The sequence below is a fragment of the Macaca fascicularis genome, chromosome X (assembly GCF_037993035.2).
Source record: "Macaca fascicularis isolate 582-1 chromosome X, T2T-MFA8v1.1".
NCBI classification, from domain to species: domain Eukaryota; kingdom Metazoa; phylum Chordata; class Mammalia; order Primates; family Cercopithecidae; genus Macaca; species Macaca fascicularis.
The window spans coordinates 9,433,084-9,452,765 of record NC_088395.1 but is presented as its reverse complement, the minus strand read 5'-3'; the positions used below and the strand labels follow the sequence as shown (position 1 = coordinate 9,452,765).

The following is a 19,682-nucleotide window of genomic DNA, read 5'->3' as shown; positions in this document are numbered from 1 at the left end:
TACAGGTGTGAGCCACTGGGCCCAGCCTCTCATACCAATTTCTAGTTTCCTCTCACTTTGATGGCAGGGTTTTAAATTTAGTCTTACACGCATGCTTCTACACCTTTACTCTGAGGCTCATCTTTACCATTGTCATCTGTGCCATGGGCCTAGGAATCTGCATTCATATCTATTTTCTCACTGATGAGATTCTGACTACTGACCTTGAGTAGTGGGCACCAGAGTCAGCCAGAGCCCCCTGGAGAGTGCTCCCAGGTTATCACGTAGGAAGCAGAGAGGTGGAGTGTGTTTTCTGGGGCATGAAATAGAGATTCAAATGCAGGGACCCCTTTGCCTGGCCCACTGGCCGTCATCCTTCAGGCAAATGTACAGACACTCTTAATTTTTATCTTTTAAAGCACTTTCCATTACACCAACCTCCAGAAGCAACTCTGCTTACCAAGGCAGAAGGAAAGAGAGCCATTGTCCAAATCAGATATTAGAATTCAAGCTTTTAAACATTAATGCTTGGGCAGTAGTTCTCTGGTGCTTCCGACTGTTTTTACAATGGAATGTGTAATCCAGCAGAGCTGTTAAACTTTCTGAAGACGTCAGTCTGTTCTGACTTCTAGGAAGGCAGCTGTGGAGTGAACTGGCTGCGTTTATAGACATGCCAGATCTGGACTCTTTTGAAGTGGTGGAGTTTGCAGCCCATTGTTGTTAAATAAGGCTCCGCTTCCTGTCTGGCAGTAGAGCCTCCCGCCTGCCTTCTGTGGGGGCCCAAGGGAAGCCAGTCCTGCTGTCCCTAGAGGAAGAGGACACAGATCATGCCTTCCTTAAAACCGCAAAGCTGGTGGGGAAATTCAGCTGGGCTGCTGGGGTGGGAGGCCAAGTGAGGAGAGTCCATGAACACAATGGGGACACCTGCGCTTTGGTTACTTGAAAAAAACCCAGAGAGGGGCCCATTTTACCAGGAGAGAGGAGGAAGGGCGTCTCTTGTGTGGTCACAAAGAGCCAATGAGGTTTGTTGAAGATGATACATATGATGAAGCTGGATTTTTTTTCTTTCTTTTTTTTAAAATAAAGGCCATAATCTAGAAAGAGCACTTCTATTTTCAACCTTGAAGAACTTAAAAAAAAAAAATCTCACAGCATGCTTATTGTAATAATTAACACTGATATTATTTTGAAACTTACATGTGTAGAATAAAGCAAGAGTTTTCAATGTATGAGAAAACATATAGAAAAATTAACGCAATTAAGAAAAATCCAAATAAATAGAACTGAAAGTTAAGGTGCAAAATGTGTCTGTGTATACTTATGCTGAGCACTTTTCCCTTTTTTTAAATGTTTTTAAATTTTAAATTTAATTGTTTGTGTGTGTGTGTGTGTGTGTGTGTGTGATAGGGTTTCACTCCATTGCTCAGGGTGGAGTGCAGTGGTGTAATCTCCGCTCACTGCAACCTCCACTTCTCGGGTTCAAGTGATCCTCCCACCTCAACCTCCCCAGAAGCTAGGGCTACAAGCATGCCCCACCACGCCCAGCTAAGTTATGTTTTGTTTTGTTTTTTGAGACAAGGTCTGGCTCTATCGCTCAGGCTGGAGTGCAGTTGGCACTATCTTGGCTCACAGTAACCTCCACCTCCTGGGCTCAAGTGATCCTTCCGCCTTAGGCTGCCGAGTAGCTTGGATCACAGGCCTGGGCCACCACACTGGGCTAATTTTTGTGTTTTTAGTAGAGGCAGGGTTTTGCCATGTTGCCCACTCTGGTCTCCAACTCTTGAGCTCAAGCGATCTGCCCACCTCAGCCTCCCAAAGTGCTGGGATTACAGGTGTGAGCTACTGCTCTTTCTTTAACATTGATCTGGTTGTTTCATTCATTAATTGTAAATGAAAATCCTGCCTCTCTGGGGTTATTTCCATGAATGATAGAGGCCATAAAAAAAGCACTATTTGGACAACCATCTCTGCTTAGGAGAAATGCAGTTATAGGGATCAGTCACAGTTTATGAACATGTTCTAGCACCTTAAAGGCATCAAAATCAGGATGTCAGAGTCCCAAATAGGAAAGATCTAGTCCACGAGGCCTGTTTCTCTAGAAGACCAGTAAAGATGGCAGGTTTGGCGCTCTAGGTGCCAGAGAAACCACCAGGAAGGCTTGGTAAATGGGGAGAAAGGTAACCTTCCCAACTTTACGGCTTCTCCTTCCACTTCCCTCCTCCTCCTCCCTCTTTCTCTCCTCTCAGCCCTCCCTCTCTCTGTCCTCCTTCTCCGCCCGCCCAAGCATCACCTCGTGAGGCCTCGTGGCGTTAGCCCAGTGCGCTCGGCCCCCACCGAGCCTGGCTCTACTGCAGGCGCTGGGGGTTGGGGTGGGGGAGAGGCCCAGGGCACATGATGCCGCCCCCAGCCCGCCCAGCACATGACCCAGGCAGGCCGGCGGGGTCCTGGCACACCCGAGCCGCGTCCGTGAGCACAGCCCATGGCCTCCCCGCGCCTAGGGACCTTCTGCTGCCCCACACGGGATGCGGCCACGCAACTCGTGCTGAGCTTCCAGCCGCGGGCCTTCCACGCGCTCTGCCTGGGCAGCGGCGCGCTCCGCTTGGCGCTGGGCCTTCTGCAGCTGCTGCCCGGCCGCCGGCCCGCGGGCCCCGGGTCCCCCGCGACGTCCCCACCGGCCTCGGTCCGCATCCTGCGCGCTGCCACTGCCTGCGACCTTCTAGGCTGCCTGGGTAAGGGCGCGCGCGGCCCGCGGGTTGGAACCCGATCTGTGCCTGGGTGAGGGCGCGTGGCCCGCAGGTTGAGACCCGACTAGTACCTGGATAAGGGCGCACGGCCTGTGGATTTGGACCTGTTCCGTGGTGGAGTGAGGACGAGAGGCCCGCGGGTTGGAACCTGCCCGGTGCAGGGCTGAGGGCGCGTAGCCGGCCGGTTGGGACCTGCTGGGTCCCTGGCTGAGGGCTTGAGGCCCGCGGGTTGGGACCTGATCGGTGTCCGGGTGAGGGCGCACGGCCCGCGGGTTGAGACCTGCTCAGTGCTGGGGTGAGGGCGTGAGGCCCTGGGGTTGGACCTGCTCAGTCCCCGGGTGAGGGTGCGTGGCCCGCAGGTTGAGACCGGATCGATGCCCGGGTGAGGGCGCATGGCCCGCAGGTTGGAACTTGATCCATGCCCGGGTGAGGACCCACAGCCCGCGGGTTGGAACTTGATCGGTGCCCGGGTGATGGCCCAACCCACAGCTCGCGGGTTGGGCCGGGCGTCTGAACACTTGAACCACAGAGAAAAGAGAAAGCGGAGGCGGTTCCCTAGGTACCGGACGGGACGACTAGGGTTTTTTTTGTTTGTTTGTTTGTTTGTTTGAGACGGAGTCTTGCTCTTTCGCCCAGACTGAAGTGCTGAAGTGCAGTGGCACAATCTCTGCTCACTGCAACCCCCGCCTCCCGGGTTCAAGCGATTCTCCTGCCTTAGCCTCCCGAGTCGTTGGGATTACAGGCACGCGCCACCACGCCCAACTAATTTTTGTATTTTTAGTAGAGACGGACTTTCACCATGTTGGCCAAGTTGCTCTCGAACTCTTGACCTCAGGTAATCCGCCCGCCTCGGCCTCCCAAAGTACTGGGATTACAGGCATAAGCCACTGCGCCCAGCCGACTAGTTAGTTTTGCAAACAGATGTGGTCGGTAAAATTCCCATCCAAGGGACGATGAGTTTTAAAAATCCGTTTATTGTGTTTGTTACAGGGAAACTTCAGATGGCGCAGTTAAGCAAAACCCAGACCAGAAAAGATTTCCTCGGTTTTGCCCAACTGCACCAGGGAGAGACTAACAATTAACACACTCTCTCTCGCTGTGTGTGTGTGCGTGCATGTGCGTGTGTGAATTATTTTCTATTGTGCACTATATATTCTCTCAAGTATTTTGTAAGCTGAAATCCCTTCCCTATCCAGGCTTTTTGGGTATGATTTTTACACCACAGGTGCACAAACTGCAGCTCTCAGACCAAATCCTGCCTGTTTTCTAGGGCCCACGAGCTAAGAATGGTTTTACATCCTATTTTTCTTTAAATTAATGATTTTTTCGAGACAGGGTCTCACCCTCTTGCCCAGGCTGAGTGCAGTGTCACGATCACAGCTCACTGCAGCCTCGACCTCCTGGGTTCAAGCGATCCTCCCACCTCAGCTACCAGAGTAGCTGGGACTACAGCCACAGGCCACCATGGTAGGGTAAATATATATATACATATATTTTTATATATATATTTAGAGATGGGGTCTCACTATGTTGCCCAGGCTGGTCTCCAACTCCTGGGCTTAATTAAGAGATCACCACCCTTGGCATCATAAAGTGTTAGGATTACAGGTGTGAGCCACCTCACCCAGCCCTAAAATGTTTTTAAAAATCAAAATTAGAAAATATTTCCTGGCATGTGACTATTACTGAAATTTAAATGTTAATGTCTACAAATAAAGTTTGATGGGAATGCAGCTATGTTGTTCATGTGCATTTGTGAATTATCCATGGCTGCCTTTACCCTACAAGGGCAGTGTGAATATTGGACAGAGAAAGTATGGCTCCTAAAGCCAAAAATATTACAGAATGAGCTTGCCAACATCTGCTTTAAACTATTATGTGACACTTTATACAGGCCTCTAAGCTAGATTTGGCCATTCTGTTTAGCTTTTTTATTTTGGAATCTTTCCACCATGCATAAATGCAGTCTATAACAGAAACACTTACAGTGAATCCCTATATGTGGGATTTGTGGGGTACAGGTACCCGGCTCATCTGCTCCCCTCTTCACCCTCCTCACTAGATTAATGTGAAGCAAATCTCAGGCGCCATCATCCTGCCCATTCAGATCTCAGAGAGAGCTCTAAAACATAATAATTTTAAACATTTGCAACCCCAATATCATTATCACTTTATTTTTATTTGAGACAGGGTCTCACTCTGTTGCCCAGGTTGGAGTGTGGTGGCATGATCATAGCTCACTGCAGCCTTGAACTTCCGGGCTCAAGGGATCCTCCTACCTCAGCCTCCCAGGTAGCTGGGACTACAGGCACGCATCACCACACTGGCTAATTTTTGTATTGTTTTTTCAGAGCTGGAATCTCACCATCTTGCCCAGGCTGGTCAAACTTCTAGGCTCAAGCGATCCTCCTACTTCGGCTTCCTAAAGGTGTGGTGGCTCACGCCTGTAATCCTAACTATCCTAACTACTCAGGAGGCTGTGGTGGACGGATTGCTTGAACCTAGGAGTTCAAGACTAGCCTGGGCAACATAACAAGACCCAGGCTCTACAAAAAAAAAAAAAAAAAAAAGCCTGTCATGGTGGCATGCACATGTGGTCCCAGCTACTCAGCAGGCTAAGGCAGGAGGACCACTTGAAACCATGAATTCCAGGCTGCAGTGAGCCGTGATCCAGCCTGGGTGACAGAGCCAAGACCCTGTCTCTAAAAAAGTAAGGTGTACCCAAACATCTTTTGAGGGTTAGTGAATAACACTTGCATATCTGTTAGCCTTTAGAAGGGAAGTAGATGAGGTTGTGAGCAAATAAGCAGAAGTCAGGAAAAGGCTGGGTGATCGGGACCCCTTACTGAAAAATAAGAAATTTGAATGCCTGTGGGATAGGGCTTTTATTAAGCTCAAAGGAGTGATAAATGCTGAAAATTCTAAGGCACTGTAGAGAAGAAAGGCATTGTTTTTGTTGGCAGTGGCTTGATAATGAGAAGATGTCTTGAGCTTTTTAGTGTTCACAGTTGTCCTTTAGTAGTGTATTATATAGTGTGTGTTTAGTGGTATATTACATGGTATGTGTTTAGTAGTATATTACATAGCATTTGTTTAGTAGTGTATCACATGGTGTGTGTTTGGTATATGATGTGATTTTAGTAGTGTATTGCATAGTGTGTGTTTAGTGGTGTATAGCATGTATACCAGTGAGCACTACTACATAGCATGTAGCTTGGTGTTGTTTACAGTTCTCCCCTTTATATTACCTAGTGTCCTTTTTTTTTTTTTTTTAGACGGAGTCTCACTCTGTCGTCCAGGCTGGAGTACAGTGGTACAATCTTGGCTCACTGCAACCTCCACCTCACAAGTTCAAGCAATTCTTGTGCCTCAGCCTCCTGAGCAGCTGGAATTATAGGCGCCCACCACGATGCCCAGCTAATTTTTGTATTTTTAGTAGAGACATGGTTTCACCATGTTGGCCAGGCTGGTCTCAAACTCCTGACCTCAGGTGATCCACCCACCTCAGCCTCCCAAAGTGCTGTGATTACAGGCGTGAGCCACCGCGCCAGGTTCTTTTTTTTCTTTCTTTCTTTTTTGTTTTTTGTTTTGTTTTTTTTTTTTTTTTTTTTTTGGACACAGGGTCTCACTCTATTGCCCAGGCTGGAGTACAGTGGTGCAATCTCGACTCACTGCAACCTCCGCCTTCTGGGCTCAAGCAATTCTCCCATCTCAGCCTCCTGAGTAGCTGGGACCACAGGCTCATGCCACCACCCCAGCTAATTATTGTATTTTTGTAGAGACGGGGTTTCGCCAGGCTGGTCTCGTCTCCTGGGCTCAAGTGATCCGCCGGCCTTGGCCTCCCAAAGTGCTGGGATTACAGGCGTGAGCCACCGTGCCCAGACCCTAGTGTGCTTTTAAACAAAGGATATTGCATTACCTAACAAAGAACCATCATATGTACCATGAGTGTGCATACCGTTTTGAGGATGTTAGACATTTGGGTCTAATAGCAAGAGAAACTCACAAAGAATAAATGTTAAAGGCAAATTATTGAGAACTAATTTGTGAAAATTTTAAATGTAGTGTTTAAAAAAAGAATGAAGGAACTATATATTTGAACTTCTAAATTGAGCTTTTTTAAAATTCTTTTTTATGTGAGGAATAACTAATATAGACACTGAAAAATGCAGCTGAGAAATACAGATTGCTAGTCACATACTGCAAGTAAACAAACAGACAAAATAGGGATGAGACTGTGGCCAGCTATGGTTTACGTTAAAGTGCCTGCGTTTGTTTTGCTACCATGAGAGTTATTTTCTGAGTTTCAGGCCAAGCGTGGTGGCTCATGCCTGTAATCCCAACACTCTGGGACACCAAGGCAGACGGATCACTTGAGGTCAGGAGTTTGAGACCAGCCTGGCCAACATGGTGAAACCCTGTCTACTAAAAATACAAAAATTAGCTGGGCGTGGTTGCGGGTGCCTGTAATCCCAGCTACTCGGGAGGCTGAGGCAGGAGAATTACTTAAACCCGGGAGGCGGAAGTTGCAGTGAGCAGAGATTGTACCACTGTACTCCAGCCTGGGTGACAGAGTCAGACTCCGCCTCAAAAAAAAAAAAAAAAAAAAAAGATAAAAAAATAAAAATAAAAAATGTTATTTTGTGAGTTTCAATCTTCTTTTTCTCTCTGCACACACCAATATGTATGTTTTTTTCTTCCTTTTTTCCTTTTCCCTCCTTCTTGTCTTTTTCCCTCCCTCTCTCCCTCCTTCCTTCCTTCCTTTCCTTCCTTCCTCTCTTCCTTCTCTATTATGTATCTATCATTTTTCCAAAGCAAGAAATCAGCTTTAGATTTGATTAGGATCAGATACAAAGCATTATCCAATTCTCTCTTAGGTGTCGTGATCCGGTCCACCGTGTGGTTAGGATTCCCAAATTTTGTTGACAGCATCTCAGATGTGAACCGCACGGAAATTTGGCCTGCTGCTTTCTGCGTGGGGAGTGCGGTGAGTCCAGTCCCTCGGCATGCCCTCTCCTCCCTACCTATGCTCCTCAAATCGCAGCAGCAGCAAACCCTGGGAGTCTGTTAGAAATGCAGGTTCTCAGGTCCCGCCCCATCCTGCTGATCAGGAACCCAGCCCTCTCTGTGTTTTAACAAAACCCTCCAGGGGATGCTGCCGCAGACACTCCAGTGTTGTTTCTCCCTCCCCTTCACAAATGCATCCTCTGCTTAAATGCGGCCACAAGCAAAACCAGCTGCCACAGAAAAAGTTATCAATCCATTGGATGCATTTTGTTTAAATATATACTTAAATATATTAAATAAAACATATAAGCCGGGCACGGTAGCCCACACTTGTAATCTCAGCACTTTGGGAGGCCGAAGCAGGTGGATCACTTGAGGCCAGGAATTCGAGACCAGCCCGGCCAACAGGGTGAAGCCCCATCTCTGCTAAAAATACAAAAATTAGCTGGGTGTGGTGGCGTGTGCCTGTGGTCCTAGCTACTCAGGAGGCTAAGGCAGGAAAATTGCTTTTCCTCCGCCAGGAGGCGGAGGTTGCAGTGAGCCAAGATCGCGCCACTGCACTCCAGCCTGGGTGACAGAGTGAAACTCCGTCTTCAGACAAAAAATAAAACCACATAATTATATATAAAGAAATTATTGAATAAGTAAATAGATATCATATATACACAGACACACATACACATGTATGTTATGCTCCATCCGTCACGGTGGTGCTCAGGTGAGTGATTTGAAGCACATTCCCTGATGCTGTGTTGACTGCCCTGTGCTGGAGCAGAATTGCCAGTTTCCTCGCTTCCCTGTCCTCAGTGGCTTCCTAACTGCATCTATGAGCCTCTGTCTCAGCCCACGGTAGCGAGACATCTTGACCTTGTGTCGTTTCTAACACTGGAGTCCCCTTCCTCCATCTTGTCTTTGGAAGGACTGCCTGAGTCCCTCTTCCCCGTACTCATTCTTCCTCAGAACAAGAGCTTCTATCGAGTTCAAAGCCCCCTTGAGCCTGCACCCCAGTTTAAATGACATATCTTGGCACTTCATCCTCCCTGCATACAAGTGGGGCAGAAGGCAGAGTTCCTTAGTCAAATCCAAATGCCTACACCCATCCCAGGCCACACCCTCCTTGGTCTCAGGGGCTGTGCCCACTTGTGTCCCGAGAGCTGTCACATGCGGCTTCCTGACGTCAGAGGAAGCCGGTGTCTGCCCTGCTGTCTCAAGGATGGGCTGGGCTTCTTGTACCTGTTTCCAGACATTTTGATGCAGGGCTCTTCCCAATTGCAGATGTGGATCCAGCTGTTGTACAGTGCCTGCTTCTGGTGGCTGTTTTGCTATGCGGTGGATGCTTATCTGGTGATCCGGAGATCGGCGGGACTGAGGTATTCACGGAGGAAATGGGATATCCGCCCTAGTTCTATTTTAGAGGGAAGATTAGAGATGGCACTGAGCATTTAAAAGTATTTTGTAGTGTTGCAGACACCGTCATTCAAAATCTGTCAGCTGGCGCCTCCGCCTAGAAACATCCATGGCAGCTCATTTTCATAAGAGGCCAAAGGCACATTTAAAATATTAGCCAGGCACAGTGGCCTGTGCCTGTAATCCCAGCTACTTGGAGGGACTGCATGAGGCCAGGAGTTTGAGACCAGCCTGTGAAACTTAGTGAGAGTCCATCTCCAAAATAACAAAATAAAATCTTGAGGATTTTAAAAACCTTGAAAGCAAGTAATTCAATAAATGAAATATTTGGAACTGGACAAATACGAAAACAGAATTGGCATGTATATAGACAATTTTATTGTTTATTTTTTATGTTTTAGAGACAGGGTCTCACTTTGACACCCAGGCTGGAGTGCAGTGGTTCACTGCAGCCTCAACCTCTCAGGCTCAAGTGATTCTTCCACCTCAGCCTCCCAAGTTGCTGGGACTATAGACATGTGCCACCAAACCTGGCTAATTTTATTATTTTTGTAGAGATAGGGTCTTGCTATGCAGCCCAGGCTGGTCTCAAACTCCTGGCTTCAAGTGATCCTCCTGCCTCGGCCTCCCAAAGTGCTGGGATTACAGGCATGAGCCACCGCATAAACAATTTTTTATTATATGTAAAGGTTCAAGGGATGTATATATTGACACTTCATGCTAAATCTGGAACCTGAGAATGCTGGAGCTGGAGGTGGCTGCTTGGCAGGGAGTTATTCAGTGGTTAGTACCTGGAGCACTGGTGTGTTTGAACTGATGCCCAGTCACTTGTGAGCTGTGTAGCTGTTGGCAAGTTGTTTAACTTCTCTGGACTTCTGTTTTCTCAGCTGTGAAATGGTACCTACCACACAAGGTTACTGCAAAGAGTAAATGTGATAATCCGTGTGTATGGTTAAGAACAGTCCTGGCATGTTGCAGGCTCTTGATACCTATCAGCTGTTATAGTAGGTGGGATGCACACATGTTGAGGAAACATCCACACATAGAGCTGAACTGACACAGAGAAGCTGGACATGGCATGGCAGGGCTCCAAATCCAGGAAGCATTTGCCCCCACCAAGTTCATGGTCCACTTGATTCAGGTCCCTTTTGGAGGGAGCCCTTCCTTGCTGGTTTTTTTGTTCTTGGTTTTGTTTAAATACAGCTTTATAGGCCAGGCACAGTGGCTCACACCTGTAATCCCAGCACTTTGGGAGGCTGAAGCAGGAGGATTGCTTGAGCCCAGGAGTTTTGAGACCAGCCTGGGCAACATAGTGAGACCTCATCTCTACAAAAAATAAAAAAAAGATAGCCAGGCATGGTGGGGTACAACGGTGGTCCCAGCTATTCGGGAGGTTGAGGTGGGAGGATGGCTTGAGCCCAGGAAGTCAAAGCACAGTGAGCCATGATCGTGTCACCGTACTCCAGCCTGGGCGACAGAGTGTGACCCTATCTCAAAAAACAATGCAAACAAAAAAAAAAAACACCCAGCTTTATAAAGGTCACCTGTTTAAAGCCTAAAATCCAGTGGTTTTTAGTGTATTCACAGAATTGCATAACCATCACCGTCATCGATTTTATACCATTTTAATCATCCCCTCTACATCTCTGTGCTGGTTATTAGTCACTCCTCACTACCCCCTCCCCACAGCCCCCAGCAACCACTTATCTACTGTGTCTCTGTGGAGCTGCATGTTCTGGACATTTCATAGCAATGGAATCATACACTACATGACCTTTTGTGTTTGGGTTTTTAACTCAGTGTAACATCTTCACGGTTTATCTGTGTTGTCACGTATCTGTGCTTCATTCCTGTTATGGTCTGAATGTTTCTGTTCCTCCAAAAATTCCTATATTGAAATTCTAACCCCCAAGGTGATAGTATTAGGAGGCGGGGCCTTTGGGAGGTTATTAGGTCATAAGTGGGATCAGTGCCCTTGTAAAAGGTGCCCCAGAGAGCTCCCTCACCTCTTCTACCATGTGGGGACACAGCAAGAAGGTGCTATCTATGAACCAGGAAGCGGGGCCTCACCAGACACCACATCTGCCATACTTTGATCTTGGACTCCCAGCTTCCAGAGCTGTGAGCAATAATTGTTGTTTATAAGCCACCTCGTGTGTGATGTTTTGTTATAGCAGCCTGAATGGACTCAAACAATCCCTTTTCGTTGCTAAATAATATTCCAGTGTAAGGCTATACTACATTTTGTTTATCCATTTATTGGTTGATGGACATTTTGTGTGCTTCCATTGTTTTGACTACTTCCATTGTTTGACTACTAGGAATAATGCTGCAATTGACATTTGTATGCAAGTGTTTGTGTGGACATATGTTTTCATCACATATTCCTGAGTATATATCTAGGTATGTAATTGCTGAGATATGTGGTAACCTTGTAAGAGTAAGAAACTGTTAAACTGCTTTCCAAGGTGGGTGCACCATTTTACATTCTAGCAGTAATGTGAGGGTTGCAGTTTATCCACATCCTTGTCAACACTTGTTATTATCTGTCTGTTTTAATTTTAGCTATCCTAGCACGTGTGAATTGGTAACTCTTCATGGTTTTGATTTCACTGATGACTAATGATGCTAAACATCTTTTCATGTGCTTATTGGTCATGTATGTATCTTCTTAGAGAAATGTCTATTCACCTCTTTTGCCCATTATTTCATTGGGCTATTTGGTTTTTTATTATTGAGTTGTAGTTCTTTATTCTAGATACAAGTAGCATATTACATACATGATTCACAAATAGTTGCTCCCATTCTGTGGTTTGTCTTTAAACCTATTTGATAGTATCTTTCAAAGCACAAAAGTTTTTCATTCTGATGAAGTCCAATTTTTCTATTTCTTTCTTTGATTTCTTATGCTTTTGTCATATCTAAGAAATCATTGCCTAACCCAAGGTCACAAAGATTTAGACCTATGTTTTCTTATGGTTTGAATGCTTAAATTTAGGTCCACTTAGAGTTAATTTTTGTGCACAGGTGACTAATGGGTCCATCTTCATTATTTTGCATGTGGATATCCAGTTGTCCCAGCACCACTTATTGAATAAATTTACTTTTAAAGCCAATATCAGTAAATAGAGATCATATGTAGGCTATAGAATATGTTGGGTAATCCCAGTAGATCCCTGCTCTAAAATCATTGACATTCCTTATATAGATCACATCATCAACTTTGGTCTCTCTGGCCTGAAGTTTAGTGCTTACTTCATTTTTATGCTTGTTCCTTCCATCTTTTTACCTTAGCTCCCAAACTCTTACACAGCTGAACCAAACTGAGATATGCCTGGTTGTGAAAATTCTCCAGGGACGATAGTTAAGGTCAGAGCCAGCTAATTAGGTATATCACTGAAGATTCATTTTGGCTACATAAAATATATATAATAATAATGACTTAAACCTGGTAGAGATTTCTTTCATGCTAAAGATGTCCAGAGGTAGGCAATCCAGGACGCTTGTGATGGACATCAGGGATCCAGGTTCCTTGGATTTTCCTGCATCACTATTATATTGTGTGACTTCCATCCTCAAAGTGTCATGGCCCAATATAGCTGCTGGTGCTCCAGTCATCACACCTACATTCTGGGCATCAGGAAGCTGGAAGAGAACAATGCAATAGAGGCCTGTGTTCCCCTGAGCCAGCTTTAAGTAATGTCCTGGGAGTTTCATACAATGCCAGTTACATATTATTGGCCAGAAGTTAGTGTTTTTTTTTTGTTTTTTTTGTTTTTTTTTTTTTTTTGAGATGGAGTTTCACTCTTAGTTTCTTTTTTTTTCTTTTCTTGAGATGGAGTTTCACTCTTAGGTTCCACCCCACCCCCCGCACCCCCCGATAGAGTTTCACTCTTTTTGCCCAAGCTGGAGTGCAATGGCATGATCTTGGCTCACTGCAACCTCCACCGCCTGGGTTCAAGTGATTCTCCTGCTTCAGCCTCCCAAGTAGCTAGGATTACAGGTGCCTGCCACCACAACCAGCTGATTTTTGTATTTTTAGTAGAAATGGAGTTTCACCATGTTGGTCAAGCTGGTCTCGAACTCCTGACCTCAGGTGATCCACCTGCCTCGGCCTCCCAAAGTGTTGGGATTACAGGCGTGAGCCACCGTGCCTGGCCAGAACTTAGTTTCATGCCACACTTAGCTGCTAAAGGAGGTAGGAAATAGACTCTGTGAGCTGAGCATGCAGCTGCCCTCATGACATCCAGATTATGTTACTGAGGTTTTGAAAAAGGAAATATGGCTTTGAGTAGGTAATTAGCAGTGTGATAAAACCATGGCCCTGAAGCTCTCGTGATTGGCATGTCTCTGTCTGAGCATCCCTCAGTGTTGGAGAGGCTGGAGGTCTGACACAACTGTAGATCTTATAGATGCTAGTTATGGGTAGAAGGGTCTCGGGGTGCTGGAAGGAAGCTGGGAGAAGGGTAATGCCCCCTGCTGCCATAGGAGGATGCATTACTTCACCTCCACCCATGGTGGGGATGTAGGGGAAAAGGGATGGGGTCCCACGGGGCAGTCTGAGAACTGTCTGGACCCAGTGGACAGACAGGGCCCTGAGAAACTGGGACAGGCAATCATGAAGCCCTCCTCACTTCAAGGAGAGTGTTTGGGAGTTCATTTGGAGCTCAGAGATCAGAAGGCAGGATGTTGGGGGTGTTAGAGTCTAAAGGGTGTTGGGCAGAATGTGGCTTCCGGGGACCTGCCATCACCCAGAAAGTGAGTATCCAAGGATGTGGAACATCTAGACGCCTCCCAAAGGCCAGAGCAAGGGCGGGTTTCCAGGATTGGGACAAGCATCTGTCCAGAGTGAAGTTGGTGCTCCCATTGAAGAGGAACAGGCCGATGTCAGAGAAATAAGACAGTGCTATAGCCCAGGAGACCAAGCCCTCACCTACCACCTGGCGGACGTCCTGCCCCCTGGAGCCTGCCTGTGAGGCCTCGGAGGGGACACGCTAGATAGTTTGAGCCAGGGCTGAGAGCGTGGCTTCAAAAGATTCTGTACCTCTCCTTTTAAGAGAGAGCTTGTTTCCAGAGCTGTGGGTGGGGTTGATTCTGATAGTGGCCTTTAAGAGACTGCAGCTGGTAGACCTGGGGGCCTCCTGAAAATTCCAGGACAGAGGGCCCAGCTTTGCAGGGATGGCTGGATTAAACTTCACATTCCCGTCTAGATCCTTTCAGGACTTAGCTATTTTCTTTGGCACGGGAATATTTTTTCTTTTAATCCTAATCCTAAGAAATGTCATTAAGACAGATTTAAAGTTAAAACTTAAACCACTGCTCTGGTTTGAGGTGTGGGATGTACAGGTTTTAAACAGTAACAGAAGGCACTTGGGATCCTGGAGCAGGTCTTGAATGGAAGTCACTTCTTTGCTGTAAGAAAATGGAAGTGTGAAAGGAAACGGGGTCCGGGGAGACCTTTGCACACCTGGGCATGGAAACTGCCTAGAGTGTGGGTAAAGGACCAAGGGTCTTCAGCCCGTGGGGGGCGCAGACTTCTCCTGATCTGCTGTGGATTGGGGTTCAGACTTCTGCCCCGGTGTGGGTTTCAGAGGCCCAGGCTGATGTCAGGGTCTGGAATGCAGAGATTCTGCACTCTCCAACACCCAGCCCTTTGCAGAAAGCCTCTCCGTTAGTTATCTGAGTCTCACACAAAGCTTCGAGTTCCTGGCCCACGTTGCTAAGACATACCCCCAACCCTAACCCGCTCCCAGCCCAGCCAGGCCATGGGAGGGCCACACCAGGAACCAGTCACAGTGTGGGAGGCAAAGCATGCTGGAAGCGTTTCTTTTCCTCCTGAAGCTCTTTGGACTTGTTTCTTTTGTCTCATTGTAGAAGGATGTCCTTTCTCACTCAGATCCCTTTGTCTACACAGCTGATCTTCCAAGTTAAAGTCCCGATGGGGTGGGGGTTATGATATTTGCTGGGAATCTGGTAGAGTTTTGAGGGACAGCCACTCATCCCATGGAGCCCCAGCCCCCCACCCCACCTTGTCCCATCAGACAGGAGAGGCAAACCCAAGACTGGACAGCACCAGTCGGCTCTGCAGAGCCTCCATCTTCAGTCTTCCTGAGGCATCTGGAAGGCTGCAGCCTCAGCTCCTGGGGGAAATGGGGCGGGGTATATGGAAGTACAAAGATGAAAGCTAGAGACTGCAAGAATGCCAGCTGTGCAGGGAACGGGAGCTGGGAGGCAGAAGGCAAGCCCCCGCTCTCCTTTCGGGAAGCACGTAGTAGTAGCTGCTGGTTCTGCCGAGACAGCCTTCCCAGGTGGGACTGAGCATTCAGACTTGGCTATTAGGTGTGGAGGTGACTCCGGGAGGGCTTGGGGATAGGAGCTCCTTGCTTATTGGGTGAGCTGAGTGTTCAGGAGGCATAAGGCCTCTCTCGCTGAGGGGCTGTGAGGGCTCACATGGCTGAGAAGGAGCCCCAGGTTCGTGTCCTTCTGTTAGGAAACCTCAGGTTCAGGTCAAGGTTTGCTGTAGATCCACCTGGATTCACTTCCATGCCAGAGGATGAGGTAGGAAAGAGCAAACCAGACAAGCCCAAGCACAGCTCCTCCCCCCCTTCTGACATCTCCATAAAAACTTTGCAGTCACAGACATTGGCTGGTTTCTTCTCTAAGCTATCCCCTCATCTTTTATAACTTTCTTTTTTTTCAGATTCTGTTTTTTTCCATTTTATTTTTATTTATTTATTTTTTGAGATGGAGTCTTGCTCTGTCGCCCAGGCTGGAGTGCAGTGGTGCGATCTTGGCTCACTGCAACCTCCGCCTCCCAGGTTCAAGGGATTCTCCTGCCTCAGTCTCCTGAGTAGCTGGGACTACAGGTGCCTGCCACCACACCCAGCTAATTTTTGTAGTTTTAGTAGAGATGGGGTTTCACCATGTTGGCCAGGCTGGTCCTGATCCACCCACCTTGGCCTCCCAAAGTGCTGGGATTACAGGCATGAGACACTGCGCCCAGTCTTTTTCAAGTTTTAAGGTTTATCTTATTGGAAAATTTTTTTGAATAAATGAAAAGAGCTCTCCAGTAGATCAGAGTTACACCTAAACCGACACGGTCCTGTGTGGCCCACAGAGGCTTCTGTGACCCAGTCCCCAACACACGGCCCTCCCTCTGTCCTCTCTCACCCTCTCTGCTCCAGCCACACCCAGCTCCCAGCTTCTAGAAGGAGCCTGTATTCCTTTTTTTTTTTTTTTTTTAAGAGACATGTCTCACTCTGTCATCCAGGCTGGAGGGCAGTGGCATGATCACAGCTCACTGCAGCCTTCAACTCCCGGGCTCAATAAATCCTCCCGCCTCAGCCTCCTGAGTAGCTGGGGCTACAGGTATGTACCTCCAGGCTAGGCTGCCGCTCACATTCTTTGACTTGTGGCCTTTTCCTCCATCTTCAAAGCCAGCAATGGTGGGTTATGTCCTTCTCAAATTCCCTCCTCTCGGGTTCTCTGCAGCTAATAGTCTCTGCTTTTCTGGATTCTGGCAATTACACTGGCCCAACCCAGATACCCCAGGATGACCTCCTTATCTCAAACATCCTTAACTTCATCACACCTGCAAAGTCTCTTTTGCCATATAGGGGAACATTTTCACAGGTTCCAGAGATTAGGACACGGACATCTTCAGGGAAATGTATTTGGGTTATCACAAGTGTTTGTCCACTTTAACTTATAAACATAGTCTCTGCCAGGCATGTTGGCTCATGCCTGTAATCCTAGCACTTTGGGAGGCCGAGATGGGAGGATTGCTTGAGCCCAGGAGTTTGAGACCAGCCTGGCAACATAGCAAGACTCCATCTCTACTAAAAATAAAAAAGTTAGCTGGGTGTGGTGGTGAGTGCTTGTAGTCCTAGCTACTTGGGAGGCTGAGGCAGGCTTGAGCTCAGGAGTTTGAAGTTACTGTGAGCTATCACTGTGCCATTGCATGCCAGTATGGGTGACAGGGGGAAACCCTGTCTCTTAAAACAACCACCACCACAAACATAGTCTCGTCTCTTAGATTAATCACGGTTACGAGCCTGACTTCATGTAAAATCTTCTCCATCCAGCTGTGGCCTGTGGGGCTGGCCCCCAGCAGGGGCACAGGCTGGGACATTACACTGATTCTTCTATGTTATCCTCTCAAGATGGTCACCCCCATGCAGGCAGGGACTGTTTCCTGTGCCTAGAAAAGGCATGATCTTTGCTCAATAAACATTCAGCCAATGTACACTGAGTGAGACATACTGCGCTGATACAACTCTGATTCTTTTAATTGTAACTTAAATACTGTAATATTCGCCTTTTAAAGGTGTGAAGTTCAGTGGCTTTTAGTGTCATCTGCAAGGTTATATATCAGTTAGCCTCACTACTACTAGTTCCAGAACATTTCTACTATCCCAAAAAGAAACCCTGCACCCATTAGCAGCCCCCACCATGTCTGCAGAATCACACAATGTGTGCACCCTTTGTGTCTGGCTTTTCACTCAGCATTGCTTCTGAGGTTCACCCACGGAGTAGCATGCATCAGTACATTCATTTCAACTCGATGTCACCTTTGCACGTGCTGACAGCCATCTTGTAGGTTAAGGGTGTGGGAAGTGTTTCCTATCACCGGCCCCTCTTCTGTAGAGAATGTGCACCGGAAGGGAAATCCCAGAGTAACAGCGCTGATGGTCCAGTACATGTCTCCACCTCCCTGAGCACAGGATGCTGGTAAATCCCACTGCTGGGGCCTCCTGACTGTCCTCAAAGTGAAGACAGCTGGGCATCCAGGGCAGGCCCAGCCTTGTGGGAAAGTGGAAGCGGGCGGGGACGGCCAGCCTGCCTTGGAGGGCAGCATAAGTAGCAGAAAGCAGCCGGGCCTGACATCCACCTGGCCCTTAGCGTACTGGCACAGGAAGGCCGCAGGGGGTTTCCATGTTCACCCAGCTGAAAGGAGCAACTCATGGCTCTGAGAAGTGGGTCTGGCGGAGGTGATGCAGCTAGTTAATGTGCCCGGTGTTTGCATTTGGTTCAGACCTATTAAGCCTCGGAGCATCTTCCTGGGATGAGGCTGTAAGAGGAGTAAGTGGGGAGGCTGAGAGGAGCACCTGGCGAGTGCTGTGCCCGTGAGGTGCAGTCTTAGTTTGTCTAGGTTGCTATAACAAACACCACAGACTGGCGACAGCTTATAAACAGCAGAAATGTATGGCCGGTGCGGCAGCTCACACCTGCAATCCCAGTACTTCGGGAAGCCAAGGCAGGTGAAACACTTGAGGTCAGGAGTTTAAGACCAGCCTGGCCAACATGGTGAAACCCTGTCTCTACTAAAAATACAAAAATTAGCAGGGTTAGTGGTGGGCGCCTGTAATCCCAACTACTCGGGAGGCTAAGGCAGGAGAATTGCTTGAACCCGGGAGGTGGAGGTTGCAGTGAGCCGAGATTGCAACAACTGCACTCCAGCCTGGGTGACAGAGCAAGACTCCATCTTGAAAAAAAAAAAAAAAATCTGACCCAGCAATTCCACTCCTACGTATACACCCCAAAGAACTGAAAACAGGAACCCAGTCAGGTGCAGTGGCTCATGCCTGTAATCCCAGCACTTTGGGAGGCCAAGGTGGCAGGATCGCTTGAGGCCAGGAGTTTGAGACCAGCCTGGGCAACACAAAAAAATCTCTAATCGCTACAAAAAAAAAAAAATGTCTACAAAAAATCAAAAATAAGCTGGGCATGGTGGTGCATGCCTGTGGTCCCAGCTACTTGGGAGGCTGAGGTGGGAGGATTGCTTATGCCTAGGAATTGGAGGCTGCAGTGAACTATGATTGCACCACTGCACTCCAGCCTGGGCCACAGAGTGAGACTATCTCAAAACAAAACAGAACCTCAAACAAATACTGTTACATAACACGTGTTCATAGCAGCACTACTCACAGTGGAAACAACCTAAATGTCCATTGATGGGTGAGTCTTGGCCCATGTATATAATGGAATGGTATTCAGTCAGAAAAAGGGAAGAAAAGGCTGCCGCGGTGGCTCACGCCTGTAATCCCAGCACTTTGGGAGGCTGAGGCGGGGGGATCACTTGAGCTGAGGAGTTCAAGAGCAGCCTGGCAACATGGCGTAACCTCATCCCCACAAAAAATACAAAGAAATAGCTGGGCATGATGGTGTGTGCCTGTGGTCCCAGCTACTCAGAAGGCTGAGGTGGGAGGATTGCTTGAGCTCAGGGGACAGTTGCAGTGAGCCAAGATTGCACCACTGCACTCCAGTCTGGATGACAGAGCAAGACCCTGACCCCGGCCCCAACCCCAACAAAAGGAGGAAAGAAAGGGGCACAGTGGCTCATACCTATAATCCCAGCAATTTGGGAGGCTAAGGTGGGAGGATTGCTTGAGGTCAGGAGTTCAAGACCAGCTCGGGCAACTTAGTGAGATACTGCCTCAACAAAATATTAAAAGAAACAAAGGAATGAAGAACTGATCCATGCTACATCAGTGAACCTGGAAAGCATTATGCTGAGTGAAGGAAGCCAAGTGCAAAAGGCCACAT

At 47.7% G+C, this 19,682-nt stretch overlaps 1 protein-coding gene across 3 annotated transcripts in view; it reads left to right on the top strand.

The window, feature by feature from the left end:
- The first annotated feature begins 2,425 nt into the window (after window positions 1–2,425).
- GPR143 (G protein-coupled receptor 143) overlaps window positions 2,426–19,682 on the top strand; it is a 42,089-nt gene continuing 24,832 nt past the window's right edge. For all 3 annotated transcript variants that reach the window (XM_074029346.1, XM_045383232.3, XM_005592933.5), the window contains exons 1-3: window positions 2,426–2,708; window positions 7,601–7,710; window positions 9,006–9,100. In XM_074029346.1, coding sequence (XP_073885447.1) covers window positions 2,459–2,708; window positions 7,601–7,710; window positions 9,006–9,100 — 455 coding nt within the window. In that variant the 5' untranslated portion in view covers window positions 2,426–2,458. The remainder of the gene's footprint in view (window positions 2,709–7,600; window positions 7,711–9,005; window positions 9,101–19,682) is intronic.